At 48.3% G+C, this 16,755-nt stretch overlaps 1 protein-coding gene across 1 annotated transcript in view; it reads right to left on the bottom strand.

Annotated features, from left to right (window-relative positions):
* Positions 1 to 15,909, bottom strand: part of LOC124006666 (beta-adrenergic receptor kinase 2-like) — a 73,485-nt gene extending 57,576 nt beyond the window's left edge. Inside the window, 2 exon segments of the mRNA XM_046316715.1 lie at positions 1,635 to 1,711; positions 15,314 to 15,909. Coding sequence (XP_046172671.1) covers positions 1,635 to 1,711; positions 15,314 to 15,426 — 190 coding nt within the window. The 5' untranslated portion in view covers positions 15,427 to 15,909.
* Between the last annotated feature and the right edge of the window lie 846 nt (positions 15,910 to 16,755).

Here is a 16,755-nt window from a genome sequence, read left to right as displayed (position 1 = left end):
ACACACAGAGAGAGACACACAGAGAGAGACACACAGAGAGAGAGAGAGAGAGAGAGACACACACACAGAGAGGGAGAGAGAGAGAGACACACACACACACAGAGAAGGGGCTGGACGACTGTGACGGTGCCAGGGGCCTCCTAACTTTCCCCCATGCTCTGGTACGGACATGTATAGCCCCGGTCTAATAGGCCCCAGGGACACAGCTGTACACATACGTGAGTGTGTTGACGCGTGTCTGCCCGTACACAGCCCAGAGAAACACAGCTAAAGAGGAGCAATATGATCCCTCTTCTCTGTCAAACCCAATACGATGACAGCGTACCATGCTCGCCACGACACGAGCGCACACACACACGCGGACGACACACACGGCTGCGTAGCTGCGTAGAATCGCCATCAGTTCACCACGAGGTCCCAGTGCAGGCCAGTGACGCTGTCGTCGGGCAAGTCGGTGATGTGTGATCAACTTCAAAAGCGGCCAACGCAGAGGTGACACACAAGACCACTGGAACCGACTGCTGCCAGCGCCTGACGACACACAAGACCACTGGAACCGACTGCTGCCAGCGCCTGACGACACCAAGACCACTGGAACCGACTGCTGCCAGCGCCTGACGACACCAAGACCACTGGAACCGACTGCTGCCAGCGCCTGACGACACACAAGACCACTGGAACCGACTGCTGCCAGCGCCTGACGACACCAAGACCACTGGAACCGACTGCTGCCAGCGCCTGACGACACCAAGACCACTGGAACCGACTGCTGCCAGCGCCTGACGACACACAAGACCACTGGAACCGACTGCTGCCAGCGCCTGACGACACCAAGACCACTGGAACCGACTGCTGCCAGCGCCTGACGACACCAAGACCACTGGAACCGACAACTGCCAGCGCCTGACGACACTCGAGGCTGCGCGCGTTGAGCTACCAGAATTAGCGCAGCAGCTTGGTTGGTCTCCGAGGGGAGGCGAGACAGAGCCGAGCAGCAGTAAGTAAAGCCAATGAAAGCCTGCAGGGCTCTGGTCCCCTGGTACAGACAACCGCCACTGGCTCACTGTGATCCTGGGTGGAGGCCAGGCAAAGGCTTAGCTGACAGGTGGCTGAAGTGTGGTCCTGGCTACGTGCACCGATTGCAAACTGAAGTGGGTTGACGCCCCGGTGCTTTGGATCGGCCACGGTGAGGATCCCCGTTCAGTTACCACGGGGATCCTCGGTAGTGTCTGTCGGTCGGGGGTAGAACATGATCAGCCAATCAGCAGCCGCATAAAGCCGGCAGAGCTCGAATAGGGAAGTAGTGTGTTGTCAGGCAAGACGGGACCAGAGAAACGCGGTGTCATCTTAGCGTCCACACACACACACAAAGCACAAACCTATCCCAAGTCAACAGCTCCCAGCATACATTCCTTGTGTGTGTGTGTGTGTGTGTGTGTGTGTGTGTGTGTGTGTGTGTGTGTGTGTGTGTGTGTGTGTGTGTGTGTGTGTGTGTGTGTGTGTGTGTGTGTGTGTGTGTGTGTGTGTGTGTGTGTGTGTGTGTGTGTGTGTGTGTGGGACGTGGTGCTATGATTCTCGTGGTTGTCCGCGCAGGGAAAAGGACAAGCGTCCATTATCACACCGAGGCTACTCACCAATCTTCTGGTTGAAGATTTTGTCGAACGTCAGCTCATCTCTCTCCTCTAGGTACTTCTGCATCACACTGCGAATACTGAGAGAGAGAGACAGAGACAGAGACAGAGACAGAATAAATTGTTAGAAACATACTTAATTACCCCTCTTCATCCCCTATGGGACACAAGGCTACAATGAGCTCCACAATGTTTGAAAACTAGAGCCTACTTCAAAAAAAAGGGAAATGCACATAGACAAGGCATTGATACAAATCACTGAGCACTGGACTCCCCTCCCCACTCTGCAACCTCTTTCTCTTCCTCCCTGCCCTCTCCTCTCTCATCTCTCCTGTCCTTTCATCCTTTCATCTCCCCTCCACCTTCATCCCTGCCCTGGTTTGGGCCTCTCCCTTCCTGCCACCTGTCCCCGTCGGTCCCCAGACAGGATGGTGAGGAGCAGGCAAACGGAGGACCGGAGCAGCTTGCCCTCAGAGAGGGTGTTAATGAGAGGAGGGCAGGGGAGAATTCATCAATTAGCGCCCCCCTCCACGGGCCCATTAGCACACACACAGGAGAGAGGAGAGTTACCACACACACAGGAGAGAGGAAAGTTACCACACACACAGGAGAGAGGAAAGTTACCACACACACAGGAGAGAGGAAAGTTACCACACACACAGGAGAGAGGAGAGTTACACACACACACTGGTTGAGAGTTACCACACACACACCTGGAGTAAAGTTACCACACACACGAGAGAGGAAAGTTACCACACACACGAGAGAGATGAAAGTTACCACACACACGAAGAGGAAAGTTAAACACAGGAGAGGAAAGTTACCACACACAAATAGTAAAGCAGCAGTACACACGCTGGAAAATTACCTGGACACACACGAGAGAGGAAAGTTACCACACACACAGCTGCAGGAGAGTAGCACGTTCCACATGGCAGCACATTGGCCAGAGGAACCTTGCCTGAGAGAGAGGGAAGATCTTAGATCTTCTATTCACTGCCAGTGAGCCAGTGGCACGGCCTGCGAGAGAGCTGCAGAAACAGAGAAGAGAGAGAGAGAGAGGTGGAGAGAGAGAGAGGATACAGAGAATGGGTAAATAAGCAAGGGAGCCAATTCCTGAGCAGCCAAAGGGAGGTGAAGAAGAGGCGGAGCTGCTACGATCCGAACAATCCAACCATTTCAGATGCAGAGAGCAGGGTCGGCGAGAGAGGAGAGAGAGAGAGAGAGCCATGGAGAGGCTGTATTCCAGGCTGTCTCACAAGGGCCGTGATCGGTGTAAGAATAAGAATTTGTTCTGGTTAAAGAAAGCTAACATTGAAAAAGGCTCTCTTTTTTTTTAAAGACAACACAGAGAGGCCAATCAGAATCCACTCTCTGCTACAATAGCCAATAACAATCCACCGACTCCAGAGGGGTAATAGTTGAATAATTCCCGGGTCAAGGATTGAAACGGATAGGACTTGTATACCTCAGATCATTGAGAGAGCAGGAGAGGGGGGCGAGGAGAGGAAGCTTCACAGAGAGACAGCCCCCATTTGAATCTGCCTCCTGCAACTACCCCCCAGTCAACCTTCCAGTTGACACAACACACATCATCTCTCCCTGATCCCGCTCAAACAATGGGCACCCCCCCCCTATCCTGGACTCCTCTCTAAAAGCTTCCAGTGCTGCAAACCCACCCCTAGAGGCGACCTGGAGAATGTAGCTTGCACTGCGCTTACAACCACACACACCTACTACCCAAATACACCCACAGAAACACACAAACAACTCTTAAGACACATATATGCACAGCCCCAAGCGTGCGTGCACACACACACACACACACACACACACACACACACACACACACACACACACACACACACACACACACACACACACACACACACACACACACACACACACACAGTTTATTCACACTCTCATCATTGTTTCCACACATCATTAGTGTGGTGTGAATGGTTCTGCTGTATTGGGCTGGATTATTCAGATAACACTGAATAAACACAGAGGATAACACACAAGACGCTAACTAGCGTGGCATACACCAAGTTTAACAGTGGTTGATACTAATAGCTCGTTTTTAACACAGCGGGCAGATGCTAACTAAACCTATAGTAAAATAGTGGCTGATGCTTAGCTAGAGAAAATGCTCACTGCTAGTTCATAACATACTGGTTGATGCTAGCAAATGCTAACTAACCTGTAGTAAAAGTGTCCATTTACTTGAAGACGCTAACTACCAGTTTAAAACCCGGCCTTTAGACATTTAAAACCAGTCGACAAACAAATGCAGCATGCTTCCTCTTTCCCCCTCTACAAACTCCCTCTCGGTAAGGCAGGGTCCCTCTAGTCGGATTGTCATCATAGCCAATTCCAGGAGAGCACTCTCCTCATTATCCCAGTGATAATCTTTTAAATCCTTATCAAATTAAAACAAATAATTTCCAGCGAAAGCCTGGTGGACAGGGATCATCTGAATGGGTAAATAAGCAACTTGGAGCCAATTCCTGGCAGCCAAATCAGGTGAAGAAAGGCAGCTGCTACGATCCCGTAAAAAGTCACCATTTCAGATGCATGAGCCGCTCGGCCGTTTGGAAGGACTAGCCTTGTCACAGCCAGAGCCATGGAGTAGCTGTATTCCAGTTGTCTGACCCTGGCCCGATGGTGTAATAATAAGAATTTGTTCTTAACTGAATCTGCCTGGTTAAATAAAGCTAACATTGAAAAAGGCTCCTGGCTTTAAAGACAACACACCGAGACAGAATCCACTCTCTGAGAGACAATCCAGAGACTTACTAATAGTTGAATAAGACAAGGATTGAAACGGATAGGACTTGTATACCTCAGATCATTGAGAGATGGAGAGAGAGACGAGAGACAGACAGACTCCCCACAGCCCCCAGAGAGACAGACAGAGCGACAGCGAGAGAGACAGACAGAGCGACAGGAGAGGAGACCCCACACTCCCCACAGCCCCCATTTGAATCTGCCTCCTGCAGAGAGACAGACAGAGCCTGGACAGCGCTTCCAGTGCTGACAGACCCAGCCCTGCCCAGCAGAGAAGCCTGGAGAAGAGCGCACTGCGCTCTACAGAGACACACACACTACCCTAAATACACCCAGAGCGAGAAACACACAAACAACTCTTAAGACGACAGATATGACAGACCCAAGCGTGCGTGCAGACACAGCGAGACACACAGACACACACACACACACACAGACACACACAGCACAGAGAGACAGACAGAGCACAGCAGAGAGACAGACACACAGCACACACAGAGACACACACACAGAGCACAGCGACACACACAGACAGAGCTGAAACAAACAAATCCAGACACACACACAGCAAGCTCAAAATACAAACGGCTCCATTTACTTGCCTCACGGTTTCAGAACTGCCTTTAGACATTTAAAGCTCACGTCGACACTGGCGCTCAGAGACATCTCCCTCTCGACAGTAACTCCAGCTAGTCGGATTGTCATCAGAGCCAATTCCAGGAGAGCACAGACAGAGCGATAATCTTTTAAATCCTTATCAAATTAGAAACAAATAATTTCCATAAAGAGAGAGATCAGACGCGACAGGTAATTGTCATCATAGCCAATTCCAGGAGAGCACACACATATCGAGAGAGACAGACAGAGCCATAAAGCGAGAGAGACAGACAGAGCGGTGGCACTGTAGGAAAACAGTCACTATGTCCACTTGAGCCGATGTTTGGAAGGACAGCCTATGTCACAGCCCACTACAGACAGACAGTTGCTGACCCTGGCCCGAGGTAGAGTGCTTTCAATCTGCTGTATTAATTCCCGCGAGCTGTATGGTAATCCTGGCTTTAGACAGAGCACCGAGACAGAGAGAGACAGACAGAGCGACAGCGAGAGAGACAGACAGAGCGACAGCGAGAGAGACAGACAGAGCGACAGCGAGAGAGACAGACAGAGCGACAGCGAGAGAGACAGACAGAGCGACAGCGAGAGAGACAGACAGAGCGACAGCGAGAGAGACAGACAGAGCGACAGCGAGAGAGACAGACAGAGCGACAGCGAGAGAGACAGACAGAGCGACAGCGAGAGAGACAGACAGAGCGACAGCGAGAGAGACAGACAGAGCGACAGCGAGAGAGACAGACAGAGCGACAGCGAGAGAGACAGACAGAGCGACAGCGAGAGAGACAGACAGAGCGACAGCGAGAGAGACAGACAGAGCGACAGCGAGAGAGACAGACAGAGCGACAGCGAGAGAGACAGACAGAGCGACAGCGAGAGAGACAGACAGAGCGACAGCGAGAGAGACAGACAGAGCGACAGTGAGAGAGACAGACAGAGCGACAGTGAGAGAGACAGACAGAGCGACAGTGAGAGAGACAGACAGAGCGACAGTGAGAGAGACAGACAGAGCGACAGTGAGAGAGACAGACAGAGCGACAGCGAGAGAGACAGACAGAGCGACAGCGAGAGAGACAGAGCGACAGCGAGAGAGACAGAGCGACAGTGAGAGAGACAGACAGAGCGACAGTGAGAGAGACAGACAGAGCGACAGTGAGAGAGACAGACAGAGCGACAGTGAGAGAGACAGACAGAGCGACAGCGAGAGAGACAGACAGAGCGACAGCGAGAGAGACAGACAGAGCGACAGCGAGAGACAGACAGAGCGACAGAGAGAGACAGACAGAGCGACAGCGAGAGAGACAGACAGAGCGACAGTGAGAGAGACAGACAGAGCGACAGCGAGAGAGACAGACAGAGCGACAGTGAGAGAGACAGACAGACAGTGAGAGAGAGAGCAGACAGAGCGACAGTGAGAGAGACAGACAGAGCGACAGTGAGAGAGACAGACAGAGCGACAGTGAGAGAGACAGACAGACAGAGCAGTGAGAGAGAGACAGACAGAGCGACAGTGAGAGAGACAGACAGACAGAGCGACAGTGAGAGAGACAGACAGAGCGACAGTGAGAGAGACAGACACAGAGAGAGACAGAGCACAGTGAGAGAGACAGACAGAGCGACAGTGAGAGAGACAGACAGAGCGACAGTGAGAGAGACAGACAGAGCGACAGTGAGAGAGACAGACAGAGCGACAGTGAGAGAGACAGACAGAGCGACAGTGAGAGAGACAGACAGAGCGACAGTGAGAGAGACAGACAGAGCGACAGTGAGAGAGACAGACAGAGCGACAGTGAGAGAGACAGACAGACAGAGCGACAGTGAGAGAGACAGACAGAGCGACAGTGAGAGAGAGAGACAGACAGAGCGACAGTGAGAGAGAGAGACAGACAGAGCGACAGTGAGAGAGACAGACAGAGAGAGACAGACAGTGAGAGAGACAGACAGACAGCGAGAGAGACAGACAGAGCGACAGTGAGAGAGAGACAGACAGAGCGACAGCGAGAGAGACAGACAGAGCGACAGCGAGAGAGAGAGACAGACAGAGCGACAGCGAGAGAGAGAGACAGACAGAGCGACAGTGAGAGAGAGAGACAGACAGAGCGACAGTGAGAGAGACAGACAGAGCGACAGTGAGAGAGACAGACAGAGCGACAGTGAGAGAGAGAGACAGACAGAGCGACAGTGAGAGAGACAGACAGAGCGACAGTGAGAGAGACAGACAGAGCGACAGTGAGAGAGACAGACAGAGCGACAGTGAGAGAGACAGACAGAGCGACAGTGAGAGAGACAGACAGAGCGACAGTGAGAGAGACAGACAGAGCGACAGTGAGAGAGACAGACAGAGCGACAGTGAGAGAGACAGAGCGACAGTGAGAGAGACAGACAGAGCGACAGTGAGAGAGACAGTGAGAGAGACAGACAGAGCGACAGTGAGAGAGAGACAGAGAGAGACAGAGAGTGAGAGACAGACAGAGCGACAGTGAGAGAGACAGAGCGACAGTGAGAGAGACAGAGCGACAGTGAGAGAGACAGAGCGACAGTGAGAGAGACAGAGAGACAGTGAGAGACAGACAGAGCGACAGTGAGAGAGACAGGCAGAGCGACAGTGAGAGAGACAGACAGAGCGACAGTGAGAGAGACAGACAGAGCGACAGTGAGAGAGACAGAGAGACAGTGAGAGAGACAGACAGAGCGACAGTGAGAGAGACAGACAGAGTGACAGTGAGAGAGACAGAGCGACAGTGAGAGAGACAGACAGAGCGACAGTGAGAGAGACAGAGAGACAGTGAGAGAGACAGACAGAGCGACAGTGAGAGAGACAGAGCGACAGTGAGAGAGACAGAGCGACAGTGAGAGAGACAGACAGAGCGACAGTGAGAGAGACAGAGCGACAGTGAGAGAGACAGAGCGACAGTGAGAGAGACAGACAGAGCGACAGTGAGAGAGACAGACAGAGCGACAGTGAGAGAGACAGAGCGACAGTGAGAGAGACTAATGTAGCGTAAATCATAAAGAGCAGGCCATGTATAGCTTACTACTTCAGCCGGAGTTAAAGCAAACCCCACTATCACGTTCTTTTATTACAGAAGAATAGCATCTTATCTCTTATGCCCTGTAAACAAATACCTAACGGAGGATTAGCAATACAATTCCCATCTACACCTAAGCTCAATGCACACAGATACAACACACACCCACACACCTGCCTAGAAAGCAATAGGCTAAATTCACAGAGATTGGCCTCTGACGAGCAACCTCTTCCAAAGCGTATTAGACGAGGCAATCTTTTCCAGTCAAGATTGACACCCGCACACTTCTCCTGACGTGTGTAGTGGGATCGACGCTACGAGGGACAAAGGAGGAGTCAAACCATCTGAATACCGATCCCTTCGGAAGTAAACAGGACCTTCAATGTTGGGGCAGGAAACTTGCTCTCCACAGGGGGAAGGGGGGGGAACAGCAGGCCAACTCTGTTTCACTTTCACAACGCAGCTCGTTAACTAGCTCGGAGCCTGTCAGAGCTGGGACTGTGAGAGGATGAGGAAGTCACAGAAGCCTGACTATGACTGGATAGAGCACACATAGGCACTTTCGGAGAAGTTGCCTCGCTAAATTGTAAACACCGACACTCACAGAATTAGCTAGCTAATCGTTTCTCAGTGCCAGAACGTCTTTTTATCTGAATAGCTAAGCACCCGATTCTACTAATCAAAGCCGTGGTTGAAGACTGATAACATAATACTAATCCGGTGTGTTACTGCTCTGCTGGAGCAAAAGCCTGCACCGCCCACAGTGGAAAAGACTCTGGTTTCGATATGAGACCAGTGTAGAAAAGTAAAGAACAACAGTCTAAATTTGGTTTAGGTTGTAGTCTGGACCTGTTCATTGACAACATTTATAGCAAACAACAAATGAACAAGGGGCTTTTGCCAAATGGCCATGGTCAGTCCAGCCTGCCCTGAACACACACAGTGTGGTTTCTGTCAGCACAATAGCATCCATTTGTAGGCCAACTTTGGCCCGGTTCGTGATTTGATTTAATCAATAGATGTGACTAAACGCATCACGTATTGAATTTCACAACAACAACAAAAAGGGATGTTACGGATATTATTATTTTTGACTCTGTATCGTATCGGTGTTGACGGTAAATCACAGTAGTGTTTTTGCACTAGTTTGCTGGGCCTGCACCAACACGCTTCCTTCATGGCTCTGTTCTCCATCTCTAGAGCCAATTTGTTTTCAGCACTTTATTTCCCGTCCATGGCTGAAACGCGTGTCCTCGTGGCTCTCTCGTCCCTTCTGCAGCAGACACACGGCCAGAAATGTGTTTGGGACATCAGTGCAAAGGCATATAGAATCGTGAGAATCGCTAAAACATATCGCATCGGCACCGGAGTATCATGATAATATTGTATCGTGGCAATTCCCAGCCCTAGTGTTCTACTCATAATAAATGACCGAAGGTTCAAGAATAATAGGTTTCTGGGGTGTTCCATGCTCAGTCAAGTACAATGTACCCCCTTGGATATTTGAGTCTCCCTTTCCAGGCAGATTTCTGTGCTACCAGTGACGTCTCCTCGCTAGCACTTGCAGCGCACTTGAACGGACGCTGAACAGCAACCTAGCGTGCGAACAAAACGCCGTGAATAGCCAAGAATCACGAGGACAAAGTCTCACTTTAGGAGACTTTCTGGTAAATGCATGTGCAGTGGGCTTCTAAATAATTAATTTTTCAGCACTTCACTTACACATCCCCATCTGCACTACAGCTCCCGTCAGTCAGTGGTGAGGAGGTCTGTCTGCACTACAGCTCCCGTCAGTCAGTGGTGAGGTCTGTCTGCACTACAGCTCCCGTCAGTCAGTGGTGAGGAGGTCTGTCTGCACTACAGCTCCCATCAGTCAGTGTTGAGGAGGTCTGTCTGCACTACAGCTCCCATCAGTCAGTGGTGAGGAGGTCTGTCTGCACTACAGCTCCCGTCAGGCAGTGGTGAGGAGGTCTGTCTGCACTACAGCTCCCGTCAGGCAGTGGTGAGGAGGTCTGTCTGCACTACAGCTCCCGTCAGTCAGTGGTGAGGAGGTCTGTCTGCACTACAGCTCCCGTCAGGCAGTGGTGAGGAGGTCTGTCTGCACTACAGCTCCCGTCAGTCAGTGGTGAAGTCTGTATGCACTACAGCTCCCGTCAGGCAGTGGTGAGGAGGTCTGTCTGCACTACAGCTCCCGTCAGTCAGTGGTGAGGAGGTCTGTCTGCACTACAGCTCCCGTAAGTCAGTGTTGAGGTCTGTCTGCACTACAGCTCCCGTCAGTCAGTGGTGAGGAGGTCTGTCTGCACTACAGCTCCCGTAAGTCAGTGTTGAGGAGGTCTGTCTGCACTACAGCTCCCGTAATTCAGTGGTGAGGAGGTCTGTCTGCACTACAGCTCCCGTAAGTCAGTGTTGAGGAGGTCTGTCTGCACTACAGCTCCCGTAATTCAGTGTTGAGGAGGTCTGTCTGCACTACAGCTCCCTTCAGTCAGTGGTGAGGTCTGTCTGCACTACAGCTCCCGTCAGGCAGTGGTGAGGAGGTCTGTCTGCACTACAGCTCCCGTCAGGCAGTGGTGAGGAGGTCTGTCTGCACTACAGCTCCCGTCAGGCAGTGGTGAGGAGGTCTGTCTGCACTACAGCTCCCATCAGGCAGTAGGGCGCTGCCGCACAAAACACCAGGGGTGTGTTCGAGCCTCACAACGGAAACAATTGACTGTTTAAAGAACCAAAATGGAAGTAAACAGACCTCCCCGTTTTCGTTCCGTTTGCCTCCTATTGGTTCCTAGAGTAAATGGTGTCTGTTGCAAGATGTTTCCGCAAAACACAAAACATTTTGCAACGGAATCCGTCTAATGAATTCACCCCAGGGTCGCAAAACCTTCAGATAGAAATATATATAATGGACAGACATCTAGCCCATCTCGAACTTGTAGAATAGGCAATAGGTCTCAAGCTCTTTTCATGACAGTTATATCTGCAACGTTACAGAAAGCTCACATATAGAGACGGTATTTGGTAGAATAGAAATGACCTGTGTCAGGTAGAATAGTGAATCATGTCAGCTCGATACTTAGTCTCGAAGCTAGTTGATGAACAACAGGCTACCTGCCATTTGGTAAAACGTTCAGCACATCAGCAAGGCTCACTCTGATTAATGCAAACCTATCACATTATTAGAAACAACTTTGAGGAAGACATTGGATCTATGTTCGTGGCTCGCCACCACGCTACATATTACAACCGCGAAAAGTCCATGAAGCAATAGACGGAGACAGCATAACATGCTGTGCTTCTGAAGCTTTGAGGCTTAAGCTTGGTACGGGATTTTAAGCCAAGCCGTTACAGCCATGAGCCTAGGCTACAGACACTTCTTAACATGTTATCCCACGTTCAGCATGTCCATCCTCTTTTAGCTCTTCAATTCACATTTGACATAAACAGCCTGAGAAACTGACGTTGAGAATGCCACCGATGTGTCCACTCCTCACCAACAAAAGACATGGCCACCAAACCCTCCACCAGATCATTCTTCCCCGTGTCGTCTTGACTTCCTACTGTAACAGACGAGACACTCAAACCCTGACTAGAATTTAAATGTACAGCTAGTGAGCTAAACTGGTGTGTGTGGGTTTGGCAGAGGAAGGTGTAGCCAAATCTGAAAAGGTCAAATTGGTTTTCTGTTATAGTAAGGCAGTTTATTTGTATTTTTCTCAAATATCATAACTTGGTGGGAGCTTATATTAATCCTGTTTCACAAGTGTGTACTACTGCGCATGCGATTTTGATGTTTTTTTTTTTTGCATATCCCAACTCTCCCCCAGACACCCCCGGGGAGTGGGTCACGGCCAGGGTCATACCCAAAGTGCTTATAGCAAACAGTTTAGCATGAATCGTATCTAAAGGTCACAGACAACAGGACCTTTCCACACTACTATACACCTAACGGGAGATAACATCTTTGTCTGGGCTGCACAGCAGTTAGCGCCAACAATAATAGCTGACAGAATGTGTTGCTATGGCGGCATCAAAGGTCTCGCAAACACCACACACTCCAAAACGCAACATTTCCATCGCCTCGCATTTGCCTACAACATCCCAATGGTAGCAGCCTGCCTGCAAGCCTGTATTTGTTATTCAAAACCTGTGTGTTGATAAATAGTTCTCTTAAAACACCAGTGATTGAGTGGGCAGTCAGGCAATTGAAGGGGAGAGATACACAGATGTGAACGAATGGATGTCGTCTGATCAAATCAGGCTGTAATACACTAGTAATTGTTATACACAGCCTGAAACTAATCCCTGCAAAATAGTGTAAATGTTGCTTACATGCCAGAATGGTTTAATAAAATTATATTTAAAAGATGCACTACGCAGAAATCGCTTTGCCATTTCCTGGTTGCTAAAATCCTAACAGTTTGCCTAATTTTACTCTGTGACAAAACAATCAAGTATAGTGTAGAGAATCATTGCACCATCTAAACCGCTGTGAAATATATTTTCCAAAACTATATTTTCAGCTGTTTGAAGCTGGTGCATGAAACTGAAAAAAAAAAATAATAACATAAGAATAGGAGGCATAGAAATAATGCACATAGTACAGATCTACAGCTTCTTAGACTTGCTTTTAATGAGTGACATATCTATAACTCACATTTCTATGTGAATTTGGACAGGTCGCCCCAAAAAAAGTGACATATTGCCGCTTTAAAAGCTTACTCTAACGATTGTCTGTGCGGTTCTGGTTCTGGAGACAAAATAACCACAGGAAAGCATTGTTTTCCCGACTTTTTAGAGAGCCAGTAGGTTCTGTTCGTCAACAAGGTAAAATTAGTTTCATATTGGATATTCATTTTTTATCTCGTCAATAGCTATTGAATCAAGCATGCAATGACAATGAAAATTGTATATTCTGAATCAGGGGATGAGGAGGAACAACTGACACCTTTTTTTGTGTGACGTTTCTTTCTCCTCATTTCCAAGAAATCTAAAGTAAACTAAGCATCCGTGTGGTTTATTCTCCTTCCTCCTGATTTGGAATTGAACATTTTCATTGTCACGGCACCCTTGGTTGAATAGCTATTGACGGGAGAAAAACAAATATATCCAATGTAAAACTAACTTTACCTTGGTGTCGAACAGAACCATTTACCTGCCCCTCAAAAAGTTGGGTAAAACTGCTCAGAAAACCAGAAGAGTACGTTTAAATTACATTTTATTAAACACCCTAGCTTGTACTGTGCATTTACATGATTTTGAAGACATTCGTTTCAGACAGGTAAACACATATATATATTTTTTAACTGGGACAGTCAGTTAAGAACAAATTCTTATTTACAATGACGGCCTAGGAACAGTGGGTTAAATGCCTTGATCAGGGGCAGAACGACAGATTTAGCTTGTCAGCTCGGGATTTGATCCACCAACCTTTTGGTTACTGGTCCAATGCTCTAACCACTAGGCTACCTCCCCCCTCCCCCTGGTTCATTGTGTATAACTGCCAGAGATGGGCAGGATTTATTTTACATGAACACAAAATATCTATTTCAATCACTTCGGAGTATTTACTCATTTCTCTTACACTGGGCTGAAGTACACACCAATGTATTTTGCAACAAGAGACTTTCAAGGAGCTGTAATTTATGGTTTCACATGCATTTATTTTTTGCACTCCATATTTTGTCACACCCTTTCACCCTGCATTGGTATCTGAAGCCTGATTGCACTACGGTGTGATAAAAGTGTATGCTAACATCAACTAAATATAAAACGGATATGTCCAAATGTACAATTGCAAAGCACGCGGAGTATAATTCTAATGAGCTCTGCCCCGAAACACGGCCAATAATAACACCCAGTCAGCCCATTCATATTGTTATCTTTACTGATTTCTTATTGGTGTTACATTGTCAGGAAGGAACCTGCAAGTGCGCATTCCATTGGACAGTGTATTATCAGATATCGTAGAAGTAATGAAACGGTATGATCTGCTGTTCGTCTCGGTGGGATCATTTTCACATAGAAACGTGGCTTTCCTGCAGGCGCCATTATCCGGGGCCTTGCTCAACTAAGGTAGATAAACAACAACATATCAGTCGTAGCAAGAAAGGGTTTCTGTGAGCTTCACTAAGATGCTGTCGCTGTTCGGCCCGGACACTTGCAAATGTATCCTTAAATACAAAATACATGCATTTGAATTAAATACATTCCAAAATAAAAGTATTTTGTTGTTTATTTTGACACGTTGACCGTGATGGTATTTAGCTATTCCCTGATTAATCAGCGAGGGTGGATGCGGAAGACCCCTCCTGCCCCCTCCATCGATTGAGCTCTTCTACTCTTTCACCACATCATTCCACCATAAACAGATAGGCCTAACAGATTCATGTAGCAGATGAACTGCATACTATTTATATTCAAAGCAACAAATAAATAAATAAATAGCTAGCTTCTGCCAACAGATGGTGGTGTTAGCAGGGTGGTAAAAATCTACTTTGTGGTCCACCAGCCGTAGCGGCCGCAATTTTACCGGCCACTTAAATGTCCGAAATATAATTAGAATTAAGATGAATCACAGAAAAGACTGTACAAATCACAGAAAAGTGTACACCCCAACCCGCTTTCAGCACTTTAACATTCAGATGCTCTCTTCCAGAGCTGACACACTCAAATATATATATCATTTATTTTTTACCTCAGCTTTGGATCAAATAAACTGCTCCCAAATGCAATGCAGCTGGTAAGAATGGACATTTTCCCAGACAACTGCTAAATCTACCCGCATAGATAGATGACTCTTGGTCTGGTCTTCAGAACCCATCGTTAATAAGCATCATTAAAATGATATAATTCTAGGATGGCTTTATGTCAGATGCTAATTGAACTAAAAGTGGATTTGAGGGATGGGGCCTCAGATGGTAGGGACCCTGAAGCCAGAGACAGCTGACGAATTGTTTCCTTCAGCGAGCTACTGCAACTGACTTGACACATTTGAATTAGGTTGGGTTTATCTCCCTACACAGACAGACTGCACACCAATTTGACTGGTAAACAATGACTGACCGAGGCACAATATAAGGAGGATGAGCAATTATGTGGTCCTTCTGTAGCTCAGTTGGTAGAGCATGGCGCTTGTAACTCCAGGGTAGTGGGTTCGATCCCCGGGACCACCCATACGTAGAATGTATGCACACATGACTGTAAGTCGCTGTGGATAAAAGCGTCTGCTAAATGGCATATATTATTATTATTATGTACCTGGGTTCAGGCAGTATGATTTTCTTGCTCGCCCGGGCCGCTGGAGTAGATTTGCTCTTCTCCATCGCCATCAAATAGCTGACATCGGCGAGAACTGCTTCGAGGTCCGCCATCTTCAACCTTGGGTGGACACCACACCTGCCGTGGGAACGTTTTTTTATTGATTTGTTTTTATTGAAGGAAAAGACGAAGCGAATGTCCACCGACTCTAGCTGGATCCAACCAGGGCGACCAAGACAGCTATGCGGAGGACAGGAGCGACCATCCGAATGGAGCGTGTCGTTTTATTCCTCTAGGTCTGGCAAACACGGCCTCTCAAAACACAACCATTGTGACAGAAAAACACACACACAAAAAAAAAATAATGTAGAGGAGATTGATAGCTCAATAGATGACTCGTTTATTGAGAGTTCACTCATCTGGGTGCGTGTTGTCTTCTTGCCATCAATAAGGTTCCGTTATGTGCAAAACGTGTGTTGCGGTTTCATGGACTCCGAATATAAGCAGTTCACAATAACAGCAGACAAGATCGGCGAGGTTTTAGTCTCTGCCCCCCCACCAGCAGACAAGATCGGCGAGGTTTTAGTCTCTGCCTCCCCCACCAGCAGACAAGATCGGCGAGGTTTTAGTCTCTGCCTCCCCCACCAGCAGACAAGATCGGCGAGGTTTTAGTCTCTGCCTCCCCCCCACCAGCAGACAAGATCGGCGAGGTTTTAGTCTCTGCCTCCCCCCCACCACCACATCCAGAGCTTTTATTTAGATGGGCCACCTGCTAGATTTGGCTAACTAGCAAGCCAGCTAATAACTGTCAAAGCCCACTGATCCTGGATGATTGTTTTTTTTGTATCTTCTTGGCAAGCTAAAAAACATCATGTCAACCTTGCGGTCTGTGCGCAGCTTTCAAAGCTTCCCAACGGCGCCTTGTCGCCCGTGTTCAACATAAAACAACACATCAAGCGTCTACGAAGATGCTGCATAAAACCTATCGAAATGGCATCCGACGAAGACATGCCGTGAAAATGATGGGAGAGAGATAAAAACAACAAGAGGAAGCCAGCTTCGCCTGTATCACACAACAACAACAAATCGGACCACGAATGAATAGTCCAGATGTCGTATAAGGAGGGTTCACATGTTTTCACCGAAACGAAGACTTGGGACAACAAGGCTCCTCTTCATCAGGAGGACATTTGTCGCAGGACACGTCGCCATATAGATGCAGGTTGCTGGCTGAATATCCAGGCCAGCTAGATATCCGAATAAAAATCCCTCTAGCTAACAAGAAAACAACTATATATGCAATATTTAAACAAATCATGCCACGAAAAAACCAGCCCGTTCACGCGAGTTGAATGTATAATCAAGGGAGACGGGGTTGTCTACGACCAAACCGCTGTGCAAAACGCTTACAGCCGCTTAGCAAGTCGCTAACCCCGTGCTGT

This window comes from Oncorhynchus gorbuscha, linkage group LG20 (assembly GCF_021184085.1).
Source record: "Oncorhynchus gorbuscha isolate QuinsamMale2020 ecotype Even-year linkage group LG20, OgorEven_v1.0, whole genome shotgun sequence".
In the NCBI taxonomy this organism is placed as follows: domain Eukaryota; kingdom Metazoa; phylum Chordata; class Actinopteri; order Salmoniformes; family Salmonidae; genus Oncorhynchus; species Oncorhynchus gorbuscha.
Note: the sequence above shows the minus strand (reverse complement) of the source record. Positions and strands in the feature narration are given on the sequence as shown.